Below are 12,776 nucleotides of genomic sequence, written 5' to 3' on the forward strand. Positions count from 1 at the left end.
TTTTTTAACTTAATTCTTTAATACATTAACATTATTTCTTTCTTTTAGCGCAGAACGCTTTTTGGAGCAGCCCGAGATACACACGTAAGATTCTACTTTTGACATACAATATACTATTAAGTTTGATTCCTAGTGATTAATTGGGAATTATGAAAATTATGAAAATTATGAAAAAAAAATAATATGAAATAATGATTACTTTGGCCCATACTAGAGTTCAGAGTGTGGTAATATATATTTCACAAGCAAAATCCCCAAGTCCCAAGACTCCTTCTTTTCACCCTTAACTGTTCCCAAGCCCCTACGTTTTTATATGGAACAAAAAGGCCTCTCTACTTTGATGTCGGGTCCCTCAGTATTTCCAAATCCAGGCGAACATGCTAAACCAGCCCTGTCTTGTCGTCTATAATTTAGATCCCCCAAATTTTTTAGTAGCATCTCTAGAAGAGATGGAAGTGTTATTAGCTGCAACAAAGATGCTAACTGTGTGGATCTGTTCTGATCAGTTTCATTCAGGACAGTTTGACTTAGCCAGCAGACTATAAACCAAATATCTGTAGCATTTCTAAAGATTTATAATAGCAATTACCTGTAAGAAGATATTGTTAATGCTAAGGGTCTTTTTTGGAGGGGTGGGGATCCCATGTAAGATGGAGCAACCATATGCAGAACATGGGTCATAAAGCTAGAAACCAAGTTCAAATTCTGACTGCAAATACTGAAGCAGACCACTCTGCTCCCTCATCTCCTAGTCACGCTACATGCTGAAATTATATATTAATATTACCAAGAAAAAAATAACAATGAGTGTTATTCTTTTTAGGGGAAGATTATTAGTTGGTACTTTTGTGGCTCTTTCCTTCAACCTGTTCACAATGCTTTCAATTCGGAATAAACCTTTTGCTTATGTTTCTGAAGGTATGTTTTTGTTTACCATTAATAAAAATCCAATTAATTTCTGATAGCAACAAATCTTTTGTTTGTTTCATTGATTCATAAATCAATGAGAAAGTGTATCCTGAGGGAAAGAGAGAACTACCTCCCCCTAAAGTTCTAAAGTCTTCAGAAACTTATAAAGCAGAAAATTAAGAAATAGAATCTAACTTTTAAGTTTTAAAATAACATATTCCTTAAAAACAAGCAGAACTGACAATTAAATTACATGAGATAAAAAATTACATTTACCAGATAACATGAATGAAATTTTAAGTGTATAAACTACCTAAGAATGCATTTTAGAAGCATCAGCGTACATATAGTTGATGTGCTCATTGCAAATAATTGTATTTTGTTAATTAACTTCATTCCCAGGAACTCTCTGGGGCGATGATGGGTGGGCATATATTTGAAAGTATCCAAATTTTAGTCCTTTTGATAAATTCTTTTACTTTCAAGTCTAAAAATTCAGATAGAATTTTCATTTTAGTGGTCTAAAGTATTGACATTTTTCACTAATTTCAGTGTTTTGGAGTCCTACTCCCCCACACCAGGTTAACCGCTGTTGGATGGCTGGAGGAGTTTTACCTCACTTTACACTGAGATAAAAACAAAAGCGGGCTGTGTACACACACCTGCACTTTGAAGGAAAAATAGGGGAAGGTCTTTTTAAGTCTCACTGACTTGAATACCAAGATAACCAGGGGAAGAAAGCTTTCTGAAATACCCATTCAAGCTTAAACAACTTCCTAAGTGTCATGAAGTATGAATTTATTTGTATGAATTAGAGTTTAAGAATTACTGCATAAACTGGAAAATTAAATAATGATATTTATGATCATCAGAATTATTTTGAAAAAACTTTATTAAAATACTATTATGCTCATTCTTGAAATTTTAAGAAGGTACAAAGATTTACAAACTATGTTTCCCTGAAGAGCAGAAAGATACAAGAAGGAAACAGTACTGGTAATCTCATGAGCCAGAGATAACATCTATTAACATTTCTGTTTTGTTCCTTTATTTTTTTTTCTGTGCACATATGTATGTTTTTTTACATACTTAGAATTGTATCAGTTAAAAATTTTATGCTTGGCTTTTTTCACTTAACTTTATGTCTTGAATATTGCCTGTCATTAAATAATCTTTGAAAAATAATTTTTGAATGCTTGCATAACATTTTGTCATGAATATTTAAAAAAATTAGTCTAATGTACATTTTCAACTTTTCCTTTTAACTATAACCACCTTTTTTCTATCAAATTTCTTGTATGCATTTCTAATCTTCTCAGAGAAAAAATTATAAGTGTTTGATATATATCGCCAAGTTTATTTCCAGAAAAATCATCTAGTTTGTATTTTTATTAGCTGGAAATGAAAGTTCGCAGAAATATCAAGATTTACAACATGAGTTGAAATTTGAGTGAAAAAAAATATTAAAGCACTTTCTGCCAGGCAGTGTGCTCAGTACTTTACACAGAGCCCATTTAATTCTTCCTATAACCATATAAGGTAAATCGTTTTATTCTCCCCACTTTACACTGAGGCACTGAGAGATTCAGTCACTTGTCTCAGGCTATATATCTAGTCAAGGGCAGGGTTGAGGTTGAAGCCAAGTATCCTGGCATCAGAGTCTGCTTTAACTGCTGTTCTAGGCCACTGTTTATATGGCTTGCCAATCTTTTCTACATCATGGTGCACATAAATGAGAATTTCTGTAGCACCCTGGAGTAAATATAAGAGTATGCTTGCACCTGGAGGCTACATGTCCAGGGTCAGTCACTGACTGGCATCTGCATGTAGCCAGATACCTGGCCTCTCTGAAAGCTAAGAGAGTTAGTAATTGGTGGACCTGCAACTCATTCTCAACACACTGGTTAGGAAGCTTTGCTTTGCAGTGTAATAAGCCTTTAAAACTTCAAACTAATAGTAACGATGACATGTGTAAGTTCATTGATTCCATCAGATCAGCTATGTATTGTAGTTGAAACTACTTTTCATTTAATATCCTAAAGGCATAAAAAAGAAAAAAGTTCTAGGTATAATGTATCCCTTTGTACTGTTACATAGTCATCATGAAATTTATTTTTTAAATTTAAGAATCAAGTATTTCTGGTAATTTAATAATTATTTCTGGTAATTTTAATAATTTAAGTATTTTCTTTTTAAAGCTGCAAGTACGAGTTGGCTTCAAGAGCATGTTGCAGATCTTAGTAGAAGGTAAGATGTTTGGGGTTTCATAAAATACATATTGTTAAAGGAATGCACAGGAAACACATCTGTTATGGGAACTTAACATTATTCGTTGCTGAGGTTACTATATGAATCTCACAGATCAGATTCTTCTTTTCCCTTGGCTTTTTCTTATTTTTTAATTGATGATACAAAAGAGAACTTTACAAGTGAGAGATTTGTTCCCAAATCCTCTTTGTTAAATGATTTATGATACTAAAATGCAAGTCATCTTTTATTCAGTTTTCATTATTATTACATAAGTTTTGGTAATGAGTACTCTTTGTTTGTTTTTTCATAGCTTGTGTGGAATTATTCCAGGACTTAGCAGTATCTTCCTTCCCCGAATGAATCCATTTGTTTTGATTGATCTTGCTGGAGCATTTGCTCTTTGTATTACTTATATGCTAATTGAAATTAAGTAAGTATTTTTTATTGCTCTCAAGTGGATTTCCATTCCTGGGGTCTGATTTTTAAGGGCATTAGGACGCATGCGGATTAAGTTTATAGCATGTTTATGACCTGTGCAACTTTGGTCAAGTCTTGTCCTCAAGTGTCTTCATCTGAAAAAATTAAGGGGGGTTGGATTCAATAAGAAATCTTCACTACAATCTATAATGCAGATGGGAAAGCTATTTAAATTCCCTTCTGCTGGCCAGATGAGTGAAACAGAAGAGGAGAGTAAGAGACTCATAAATTATAGGTACTGTTGCTGAATGAGGAAAGAGGAGTAGATGTGAACCAATTTTTTTTTTAAAGCAAGCCTATTAAGAAATAGTCTTTAGCAAGCTTAAGTTTAATGTTATGACATTATTCTTTGACTCCCTACCCTTTTGCCTACTCTCCTAGGACATCACATACCATTGTTTGTATTTTCTACCTTTGTGTGATTCCTTCACTTTATTTCTAGCCCAGATCTCTATATCTCAAAGCCTATCTTCTGTTCATGTCCACCTCGACTGAACCTGTTTTCCCCATCCGCTAAACTGCTTTTTTTTTTTTGTATTTCCTGTGAGACTGACTGCTGCCACCATCTATTCCATTGCATTCTACTTTTTTGTGTGTTCATTTTAATTTATTTATGTATGGCTGTGCTGGGTCTTTATTGCTTCGCAGGCTTTTCTCTGGTTGTGAGTGGGGGCTGGTTGTGGTGCTCAGGCTACTCACTGCATTGGCATCTCTTGTCATGGAGCACGGGCTCCAGGGCGCACAGGCTTCAGTAGTTGCGGCACATAGGCTCAGTAGCTGTGGTGCATGGTCTTAGTTCTTCTGCAGCATGTGGGATCTTCCTGAATCAGGGATCAAATCCGTGTCTCCTGTGTTGGCAGGCAGATTCTTTACCTCTGAACCACCAGGAAAGCCCTGCTTTCCACTCTTAAATTGCATAAAAAACATACGTAAAATAAAATTTACCATTTTAGCCATTTTCAAGCATACAGTTTAGTATTTTCACAGGCATTTGGTGCATTCACTTTGTTGTACAACCATCATCATGATTCATCTACAGAACTTTTTCATCTTCCCCAGCTGAACCTGTACTCATTAAATAACTTCTACCAATTTGGCCTCCTTCCAGCCCCTGGCAACCACTATTCCACTTTTGGTCACTATGAAGTATTCTGAGTACTTGATTTAAATGAAATCATACGTATTTGTCCTTTTGTATCTGGCTTATTTCACTTAGCGTAATGTCCTCAAGGTCCATCCATGTCAGAAATGGCAGGATTTCCTTCTTATGGCTGAATAATATTCCACTAGTGTACATACTTGTGTATATATATATGCCACACGGGGCCTCCCTGATAGCTCAGTTGGTAAAGAATCCACCTGCAATGCAGGAGACCGCAATTCAATTCCTGGGTCGGGAAGATCCTCTGGAGAAGGGATAGGCTATCCACTCCATTATTCTTGGACTTCCCTTGTGGCTTAGCTGGTAAAGAATCCGCCTGCAATGCAGGACACCAGGGTTTGATTCCTGGGTTGGGAAGATCCCCTGGAGAAGGCAAAGGCTACCCACTCTGGTATTCTGGCCTGGAGAATTCCATGGACTATATAGTCCATGGGGTTGCAGAGAGTCGGGCACAACTGAGCAACTTGCACTTTCACTTTCTATATGCCACATTTTCTTTATCCATTTATCTGTCAATAAGCACGTAGGTTGTTTCCATGTCTTGGCTGTTGTAAATGATAGTCTTATCTCCTACTCTTGTTTAATCTTTCCTTTTTTATCTTTCCCTTCTTCCCATTCTGTTCCCTAAATTGAGGCCCTTATCTTCATTTCCTTGACCTAATTAGAATAGTCTCCTGATCTCAAAATTTTTCTTCTCATACATCTTTAGTTACCTGCTATTTTGCTACTGATCATATCAGATCAGTCAGTCGCTCAGTCGTGTCCGACTCTTTGTGACCCCATGAACCGCAGCACGCCAGGCCTCCCTGTCCATCACCAACTCCCGGAGTTCACTCAGACTCAGGTCCATCGAGTCAAGTGATGCCATCCAGCCATCTCATCCTCTGTCGTCCCCTTCTCCTCCTGCCCACAATCCCTCCCAGCATCAGAGTCTTTTCCAATGAGTCAACTCTTCGCATGAGGTGGCCAAAGTATCGGAGTTTCAGCTTTAGCATCATTCCTTCCAAAGAAATCCCAGGGCTGATCTCCTTCAGAATGGACTGGTTGGATCTCCTTGCAGTCCAAGGGACTCTCAAGAGTCTTCTCCAACACCACAGTTCAAAAGCATCATTTCTTCGGGGCTCAGCCTTCTTCACAGTCCAACTCTCACATCCATACATGACCACAAGAAAAACCGTAGCCTTGACTAGACAAACCTTTGTTGGCAAAGTAATGTCTCTGCTTTTGAATATGCTATCTAGGTTTGGTCATAACTTTCCTTCCAAGGAGTAAGCATCTTTTAATTTCATGGCTGCAGTCACCATCTGCAGTGATTTTGGAGCCCAGAAAAATAAAGTCTGACACTGTTTCCCCATCTATTTCCCATGAAGTGATGGGACCGGATGCCATGATCTTTGTTTTCTGAATGTTGAGCTTTAAGCCAACTTTTTCACTCTTGACTTTCACCTTCATCAAGAGGCTTTTTAGTTCCTCTTCACTTTCTGCCATAAGGGTGGTGTCATCTGCATATCTGAGGTGATTGATATTTCTCCCAGCAACCTTGATTCTAGTTTGTGTTTCTTCCAGTCCAGCGTTTCTTATGATGTACTCTGCATATAAGTTAAATAAACAGGGTGACGATATACAGCCTTGACGTACTCCTTTTCCTGTTTGGAACCAGTCTGTTGTTCCATGTCCAGTTCTAACTGTTACTTCCTGACCTGCATACAAATTTCTCAAGAGGCAGATCAGGTGGTCTGGTATTCCCATCTCTTTCAGAATTTTCCACAGTTTATTGTGATCCACACAGTCAAAGGCTTTGGCATAGTCAATAAAGCAGAAATAGACGTTTTTCTGGAACTCTCTTGCTTTTTCCATGATCCAGCGGATGTGATCACTAAAAGCTGCAAATCTAGACATAATATTTTCCTGTTTCAAAATCCTCTCCTTTCTATACCTAACAAAATTAAAAGTTGTTAGTATGATGAAGCCTCTATCAACCTTACTAGCCATCCATCTGCCTGTACTTAACTGTTCATAGTTTCTTCACTGCGTTAGGGTTTTCATGCCCTTGCACATGCTGCTGTCACTGTCTACAGTGTCCTGTCCCCCTCATCTTGGCCATCTTTGAAGGCTCAGCTCAGATGTCACCTCTTTTTGATTTAGCCTTTCTGGATTATCCTACCCCTGTAGGCTCACTACTCACTCCTTTGTGCAGCCATGATACCCTGTAGGGCTTCTCCTTTGTACTCAAAGTCATTTCTTGTATTTTTCACATGAGTGTTTCCTGTCATTTCAAAGGCAGGAACTGTGTCTTTATTTGTGTTTCTATTCCCAGCTGATAGGAAAAAGTGAAAAAGAGTACATGATTAGCTTGTAACCTTTGGCATTTTTGGTCTCTCTTGTTAATAGAGCTGTGAACTACTGATGAGCCATTGTACTTCAGTCACAGTGTTCACTGTAACAGATTCTTAAGAATCTCATCTTAAGAAATTCCTGGGGAATTTGACATTTTTTAATACTAATTATTGGAAAGTTCATGTTTACAGCAAATTGATAAAATCACAGATGAATTCCATTGGTCTTTATCAGAAATTACTAGTTAAAGGTTTTTATTTGTTGCAGCAGATAAATATATACGACATATTTACAGTTGACAAGTAGATAAAAGTACATTGTAGGGAAATATATTTTTTTCTTCATCATCTCTCTTCACACTAATTAACATAATTATTAGTTATTTTCCCTTCAACTTTGGCAAGAAAGGATTCTGAAAACTTTCTTTTTTCCTTTGAGATGCTCTCATTGCAGTAGTGGCCAGTTATATTAAAATAGTCCTGTTGCTTGAGATAATTAAAGTTTGGTGGATTAAATTGTAAGAAGCCTAGTGAAGGATACATTTAAGATTTAGAATTGCTTTTTCTTTTTAGTAATTACTTTGCTGTAGACACTGCGTCAGCCATTGCCATTGCTCTGATGACGTTCGGCACTATGTATCCCATGAGCGTGTACAGTGGGAAAGTGTTACTCCAGGTAATGGTCATCTTTCAGTATGCATGCTTAGAATTAGCCATGTTCTTTTACCAGATTATAAAAATAAACGTGTTCATCTGCCAGATTATGAAATTTTTAGGAGGGTCCTGTTGGAGATGAAGCCAAACAGTAACCTCTGAAATTTGTATAGTAAGAACCAGATGAAGTTATATTGGTGTACAAAATAGGCACAAATGAGTCGTCATATATTTATATATAAGACAAAAGCATAAATAAGAAACTTTGCCTTTAATAATATTTCAAGTAAAAACAATATTAATTAAAATCTCTTTAGATACTTATTTTCCCCTGATAAATGTATTTTGGCTATTATATAATCCAGTTATGATTGTTTTCTTATTTCCTATTCTTGAATTAGTGAGACTTCTAAATTTCAAACTTAAAATCACTCCTTATTGAAACAATAGGAACACCTGTAGACAACACCTGACTAGAAAGATGGTTTCCCAGGACTAGATGAATATATAGGCTCTACTTCTCATTATGCCTTTCCCACATGTCTTCTCTAAAACATATGGGTTGTATCTCCCTCTCGAGAAGCAACAATAACAATTAGTTTACTAGTGCTATGTCTTATACAAAATTTTACTTTCTTAAAAGATTTTTTTGTTGATTTGTTGGTCCTTTAAGGCTTATTTGGTTACAGAAATAGCAGCTTCTTTGCAAAATAAGAAATAAGCATGGATGGATTTCTGATGTTGCTTGATGAGTGAGTCAGTTGAAACCTCTCTTTCCTAAACCATGTGAAGGCACATGTGAAACAAAGCCAAGGCTGGTATAAAATGCATTTTTTTTTTTACTGTCAGGACCACTGTTGGAAAATTTTTTCTCTCTCTAGATTCATGTTCTATTTTATTTTTTTTCCCCCAGACAACACCACCCCATGTTATTGGTCAGTTGGACAAACTTATCAGAGAGGTAAGATGGAATAATAAATAAAATCATTTTAATTTATGATTAGAGAATACAAAGAGTGGGTACAAATAATTTCAGGCTCTTTCTAGAATTTTAGGGAAGTTTATGTAACATAGTGACAAAAATAGAAAAATTTGACCACTTGCTCAGTCTGGAAGCCAAATTCACTTGAAATAAATGTAGATGGTAATTGTGATTCTGTATTCAAATCTGGGCTTCCCAGGTGACTCAGTGGTAAAGAATCCAACTGCCAGTACAGGAGACACAGGAGATGCAGGTTTGATCCTGGGTCAGGAAGATCCCCTGGAGGAGGATATGGCAACCCACTCCATTCTTGCTGAGGAAATTCCTTTGACAGAGGAGGCTATAGTCCATGGGGTTGCAAAGAGTCGAACAAGACTAAGCACGCACACACACACAAAGCCTATTCAAACTTAGGATTTTGATTAAGTCAGAGGCCACTTTGACATGGTGATTGCTTCACCACATAGTAGGTTTTGATTTTGTATTGTTATAAAATTCCACCTGTTAACTAATGAAGGAATAAGATAATCAAATTATTTGATTGTTGAGAGTAATTAAAACTATTGATTGTCACTATCACAGAGGCCACTTTGATCAGTGTAGCTGACCACTTGTCTCAGCTGCTGAGTCTGTGCCACTGTACCAATGGGCTACACACTGTCCTTGGAATTTCTTTTTGGCTCAAATCCAAATAACATCCTATGTTGTACAGAAATGTGTTGAAAGAGAATCCAGAGGAAGAAATCATTGAGAAGACAAAGATTCTGATACCTCAAGTACTGGATATAAACATATACTATACTAACAAGATGAAAAGAACTACACACTGTTGAACAAGGTGTGGGTGAGGGAAGTAAAGACCTAATTCTAGAGAGATTGGTGCAGATAAGAAACTGGGGAAAAAAAAAAAACAGACCCTGGCTCAGTATGGAACAAGAAGAAATGATATCTTGAGTGAATGGTCTGGCACTTCTTTTGGCTAATGAGTGTCTTCATGCAGGGTTTGACCATGTCATTCCTAGGTGTAGAGCAAATCCATAATTTGACTGAGTTGTGTTGGATATGTCAAATACAAAAACCCTATTTCTATGTTTTTGATTAGGTATCTACCTTGGATGGAGTTTTGGAAGTCCGAAATGAGCATTTTTGGACCCTAGGTTTTGGCTCATTGGTATGCTTTCTATGTATTACTTTAGTTATAATTTAAAACATAGTTTATAATTTTTAGGCTCTTTACCAGCTCCCTCATGGCTCAGCTGGTAAAGAATCTGCCTGCAATATGGGAGACCTGGATTTGATCCCTGGGTTGGGAAGATCCCTTGGAGAAGGGAAAGGCTACCCACTCTGGTATTCTGACCTGGAGAATTCCATGGACTATATGTATTACTTTAGTTATAATTTAAAGCTATATAATTTATAGTTTATAATTTTTAAAACTGAGAAAAGTGTTTCTTTAAAATTTTTATGGGTCCTTTGATTCCCATTTCTGTTCAATAAAGTAAAATATGTAGATGGATTCAGTAACCTAATTGAGATTAATTAAGGGATTTTTTTTTTTTTTCATTTTTTCCCTTTCAAACTAAATGATCTTAATACTGGGCTATTCAAAAGAGAAAAATCCATAGTCAGACATTCCTAAATATGAAAATGTTACAAAAGTAAAATGTGCTTTTATTTTCTTTTTTATTACAGTTCTGATTTTGGAGATTTTTGCTGAATATGTTAAAGAGTTATAATAATAGCTGTTTCAGCATAAAATTCCATCTTTTCTAATCCAGTTTTGGACCTTATTACCAAAGAGATTTTATTATGGCATGATTTTATTCCTATGTCAGAAATGATGAAGAAAATATGGGAAAGTACCCAGAAAAAAAAATTGAAACAACCATAATTGTATCATGTGAAGAAAACTGCCATTGATTTTTTGGTTTAATATTCACATACTTAAACTCTTTAGAAAATGAAGTCATGCTGTTTTATAATTTGTTCTTTTCACTTAATATATCATAAACAGTTCTCCATGTTATTAAATATTACTCTTCTACAGTACCAGTTTTAAATAAAAAACATAGGATTTGACTTTTGTAACATAGATTTTTGAGGCAGATTAGGGTTGGTCCAACAGCTCAATGATATCACTGCTTTGCAGTCTTTAGTTCAGACTTACACGCTTTTAATGGAAAAATGGCTACTTCATCTCTTCCTTCTCCTTCTCTTCCCCTCTCTCACTCATTATTTTGGATATCTAAAACTCATTCTCTAGTAAATTCTTCAGGGAAAAGGCCCTTGCAAACAATATTCCCTAAATTTTTTCATGTTGAAAACAGTTGTGAACATTATTGAAAATCATTTGGCTGGATATAACATCCTGAGCAGATATTTTCTTGAGTTTCTTACCTCTGGCATAAGACGTTACTGTGATAAACCCTGAAGACTCAGTCTTATTTTTTCCCATTGATATGTGACTTGATCTTTTTACCTCTATGCCTAAAATATTTTTTCAGTCCAGTAATTTTACTAGAATGTGTCTTGGTGTTGATGGTCAGTTATTTCAGGGATGCAGTATACCCTTGTATAATGTTATTTTAGAAACAGTTCTTTAAAACTTTCAGGAAAGTTTTCTTTAATTAAAGTTCTTAATATTCTCTTCTCTTGCTTTGATTTTCTTCTTTGGAAATGCCTATTATAAGCATGGTGGAGCTTTACCTTTCTTTCATATTTGTTATTTTCTTTCAGTTACTTAGTATCTCAATTTCCTTTGATTTTTAAAACTTCTCTTTTTATCTTTTTTTTTCATAATATACCTGTATGTTTATTGCTTTTCTAGCTTAATCTTTGTTTCAGAAATTTGGGAGTCGGCATGCTACATGACTTGCCACATCTTAGTTCCCTGACCAGAGATTGAACCCAGGCCCACAGCAGTCAGAGGACCTAGTCCTAACCACTGGACAACTAGGGAATTCCCTGAAAAAAATTTTTTTTCATGTATTTCTAATTGCCACTCCATTTCTAGGTTTTCTATTTTGATTTATATTCTTCTTAATCAATTCAAAAATTGATTTGAAAAAGAAAGTCATAGTTCTCATCAGTTTTGTAGGTAAATCTTTCCAATCTTTTATGATCTATTCTGTATTCTCCTTTTTTCTTATAATAACTATGTGTAGGATTTGGATTCAGTTCTTTGCTTTTGCTCCTTTTTATGTGAAATTCGTTTTCCTGAATTTTAAAATAAAAAATGGTTTAAGGTAGTGTATCTAAATTCATGGTTCTAGAGTTCCCTCTTCTGATGAGTCTGTAAAGTGAAAGCTTTTTTTCCTCCTGGTTCTGTTCCTCTCCCATTTGTATCTGAACCTTCTTTATCTTCTGTTTCTACTCTGCTGCTCAATTTAGATTCTCTTCCCAGCTGTTTCTTCTTAATGTGGGGCTTTGTGCTGGAAGGGAGCTTTGCTTGGTTACTTTTGAGAGCTCACAGGGTCACACTACTCCAGTCCTTCATATCTTGTTGCAGACCCAGTGCATTCACCCAGTACTGAAATGTGCGAAACACCTTCCATTTCCCGGCTGCCTTTCTCAAATTCACTGTCCTAGATTTCCATGAAGAGCTAGTTACCTATTGTGAGGTTTTTAGGTCAATCAGATGCCCTATTGTATCCTCCTCCACAGATGCTAATACCTTACAGGTCTTACAGTTTGTATTTGGGTTTTCTTAGGGTGTTGTGTTATTTATTTTTTTTTGGGGGGTAGGTGTTGTCCATAGGTATTTGAATTTGCTGTTTTAGTTTTTGTTTTTATGGGGATATTCGGGACATTTCAAAAAATGCTACCAATGCTTCTGTCTTTCAAGAATCCCAGCATAATTAATAATGACTGCAGAATTTTACAATATATGAATATACCATATTTTATTTAATCAGTCCTCTAATATATGTTTGTTTGTTTGTTTTTTCCTTAGCTGTGCTATGCAGCATACAGGATCAAGGCTATTTTTTAATTGGGGATGGAGGGT

The 12,776-nt window shown here is 35.9% G+C and overlaps 1 protein-coding gene across 3 annotated transcripts in view; it reads left to right on the plus strand.

Moving 5' to 3' along the window:
• SLC30A6 (solute carrier family 30 member 6) overlaps positions 1 to 12,776 on the plus strand; it is a 48,874-nt gene that overhangs the window by 19,407 nt on the left and 16,691 nt on the right. For 2 of the 3 annotated variants that reach the window (XM_027554966.1, XM_027554967.1), the window contains exons 7-13: positions 49 to 84; positions 824 to 918; positions 3,108 to 3,156; positions 3,470 to 3,589; positions 7,708 to 7,810; positions 8,702 to 8,749; positions 9,873 to 9,941. In XM_027554966.1, coding sequence (XP_027410767.1) covers positions 49 to 84; positions 824 to 918; positions 3,108 to 3,156; positions 3,470 to 3,589; positions 7,708 to 7,810; positions 8,702 to 8,749; positions 9,873 to 9,941 — 520 coding nt within the window. The remainder of the gene's footprint in view (positions 1 to 48; positions 85 to 823; positions 919 to 3,107; positions 3,157 to 3,469; positions 3,590 to 7,707; positions 7,811 to 8,701; positions 8,750 to 9,872; positions 9,942 to 12,776) is intronic. The other variant, XM_027554968.1, reaches the window with a different exon arrangement.

The sequence above is a fragment of the Bos indicus x Bos taurus genome, chromosome 11, assembly GCF_003369695.1.
Source record: "Bos indicus x Bos taurus breed Angus x Brahman F1 hybrid chromosome 11, Bos_hybrid_MaternalHap_v2.0, whole genome shotgun sequence".
Taxonomy (NCBI): domain Eukaryota; kingdom Metazoa; phylum Chordata; class Mammalia; order Artiodactyla; family Bovidae; genus Bos; species Bos indicus x Bos taurus.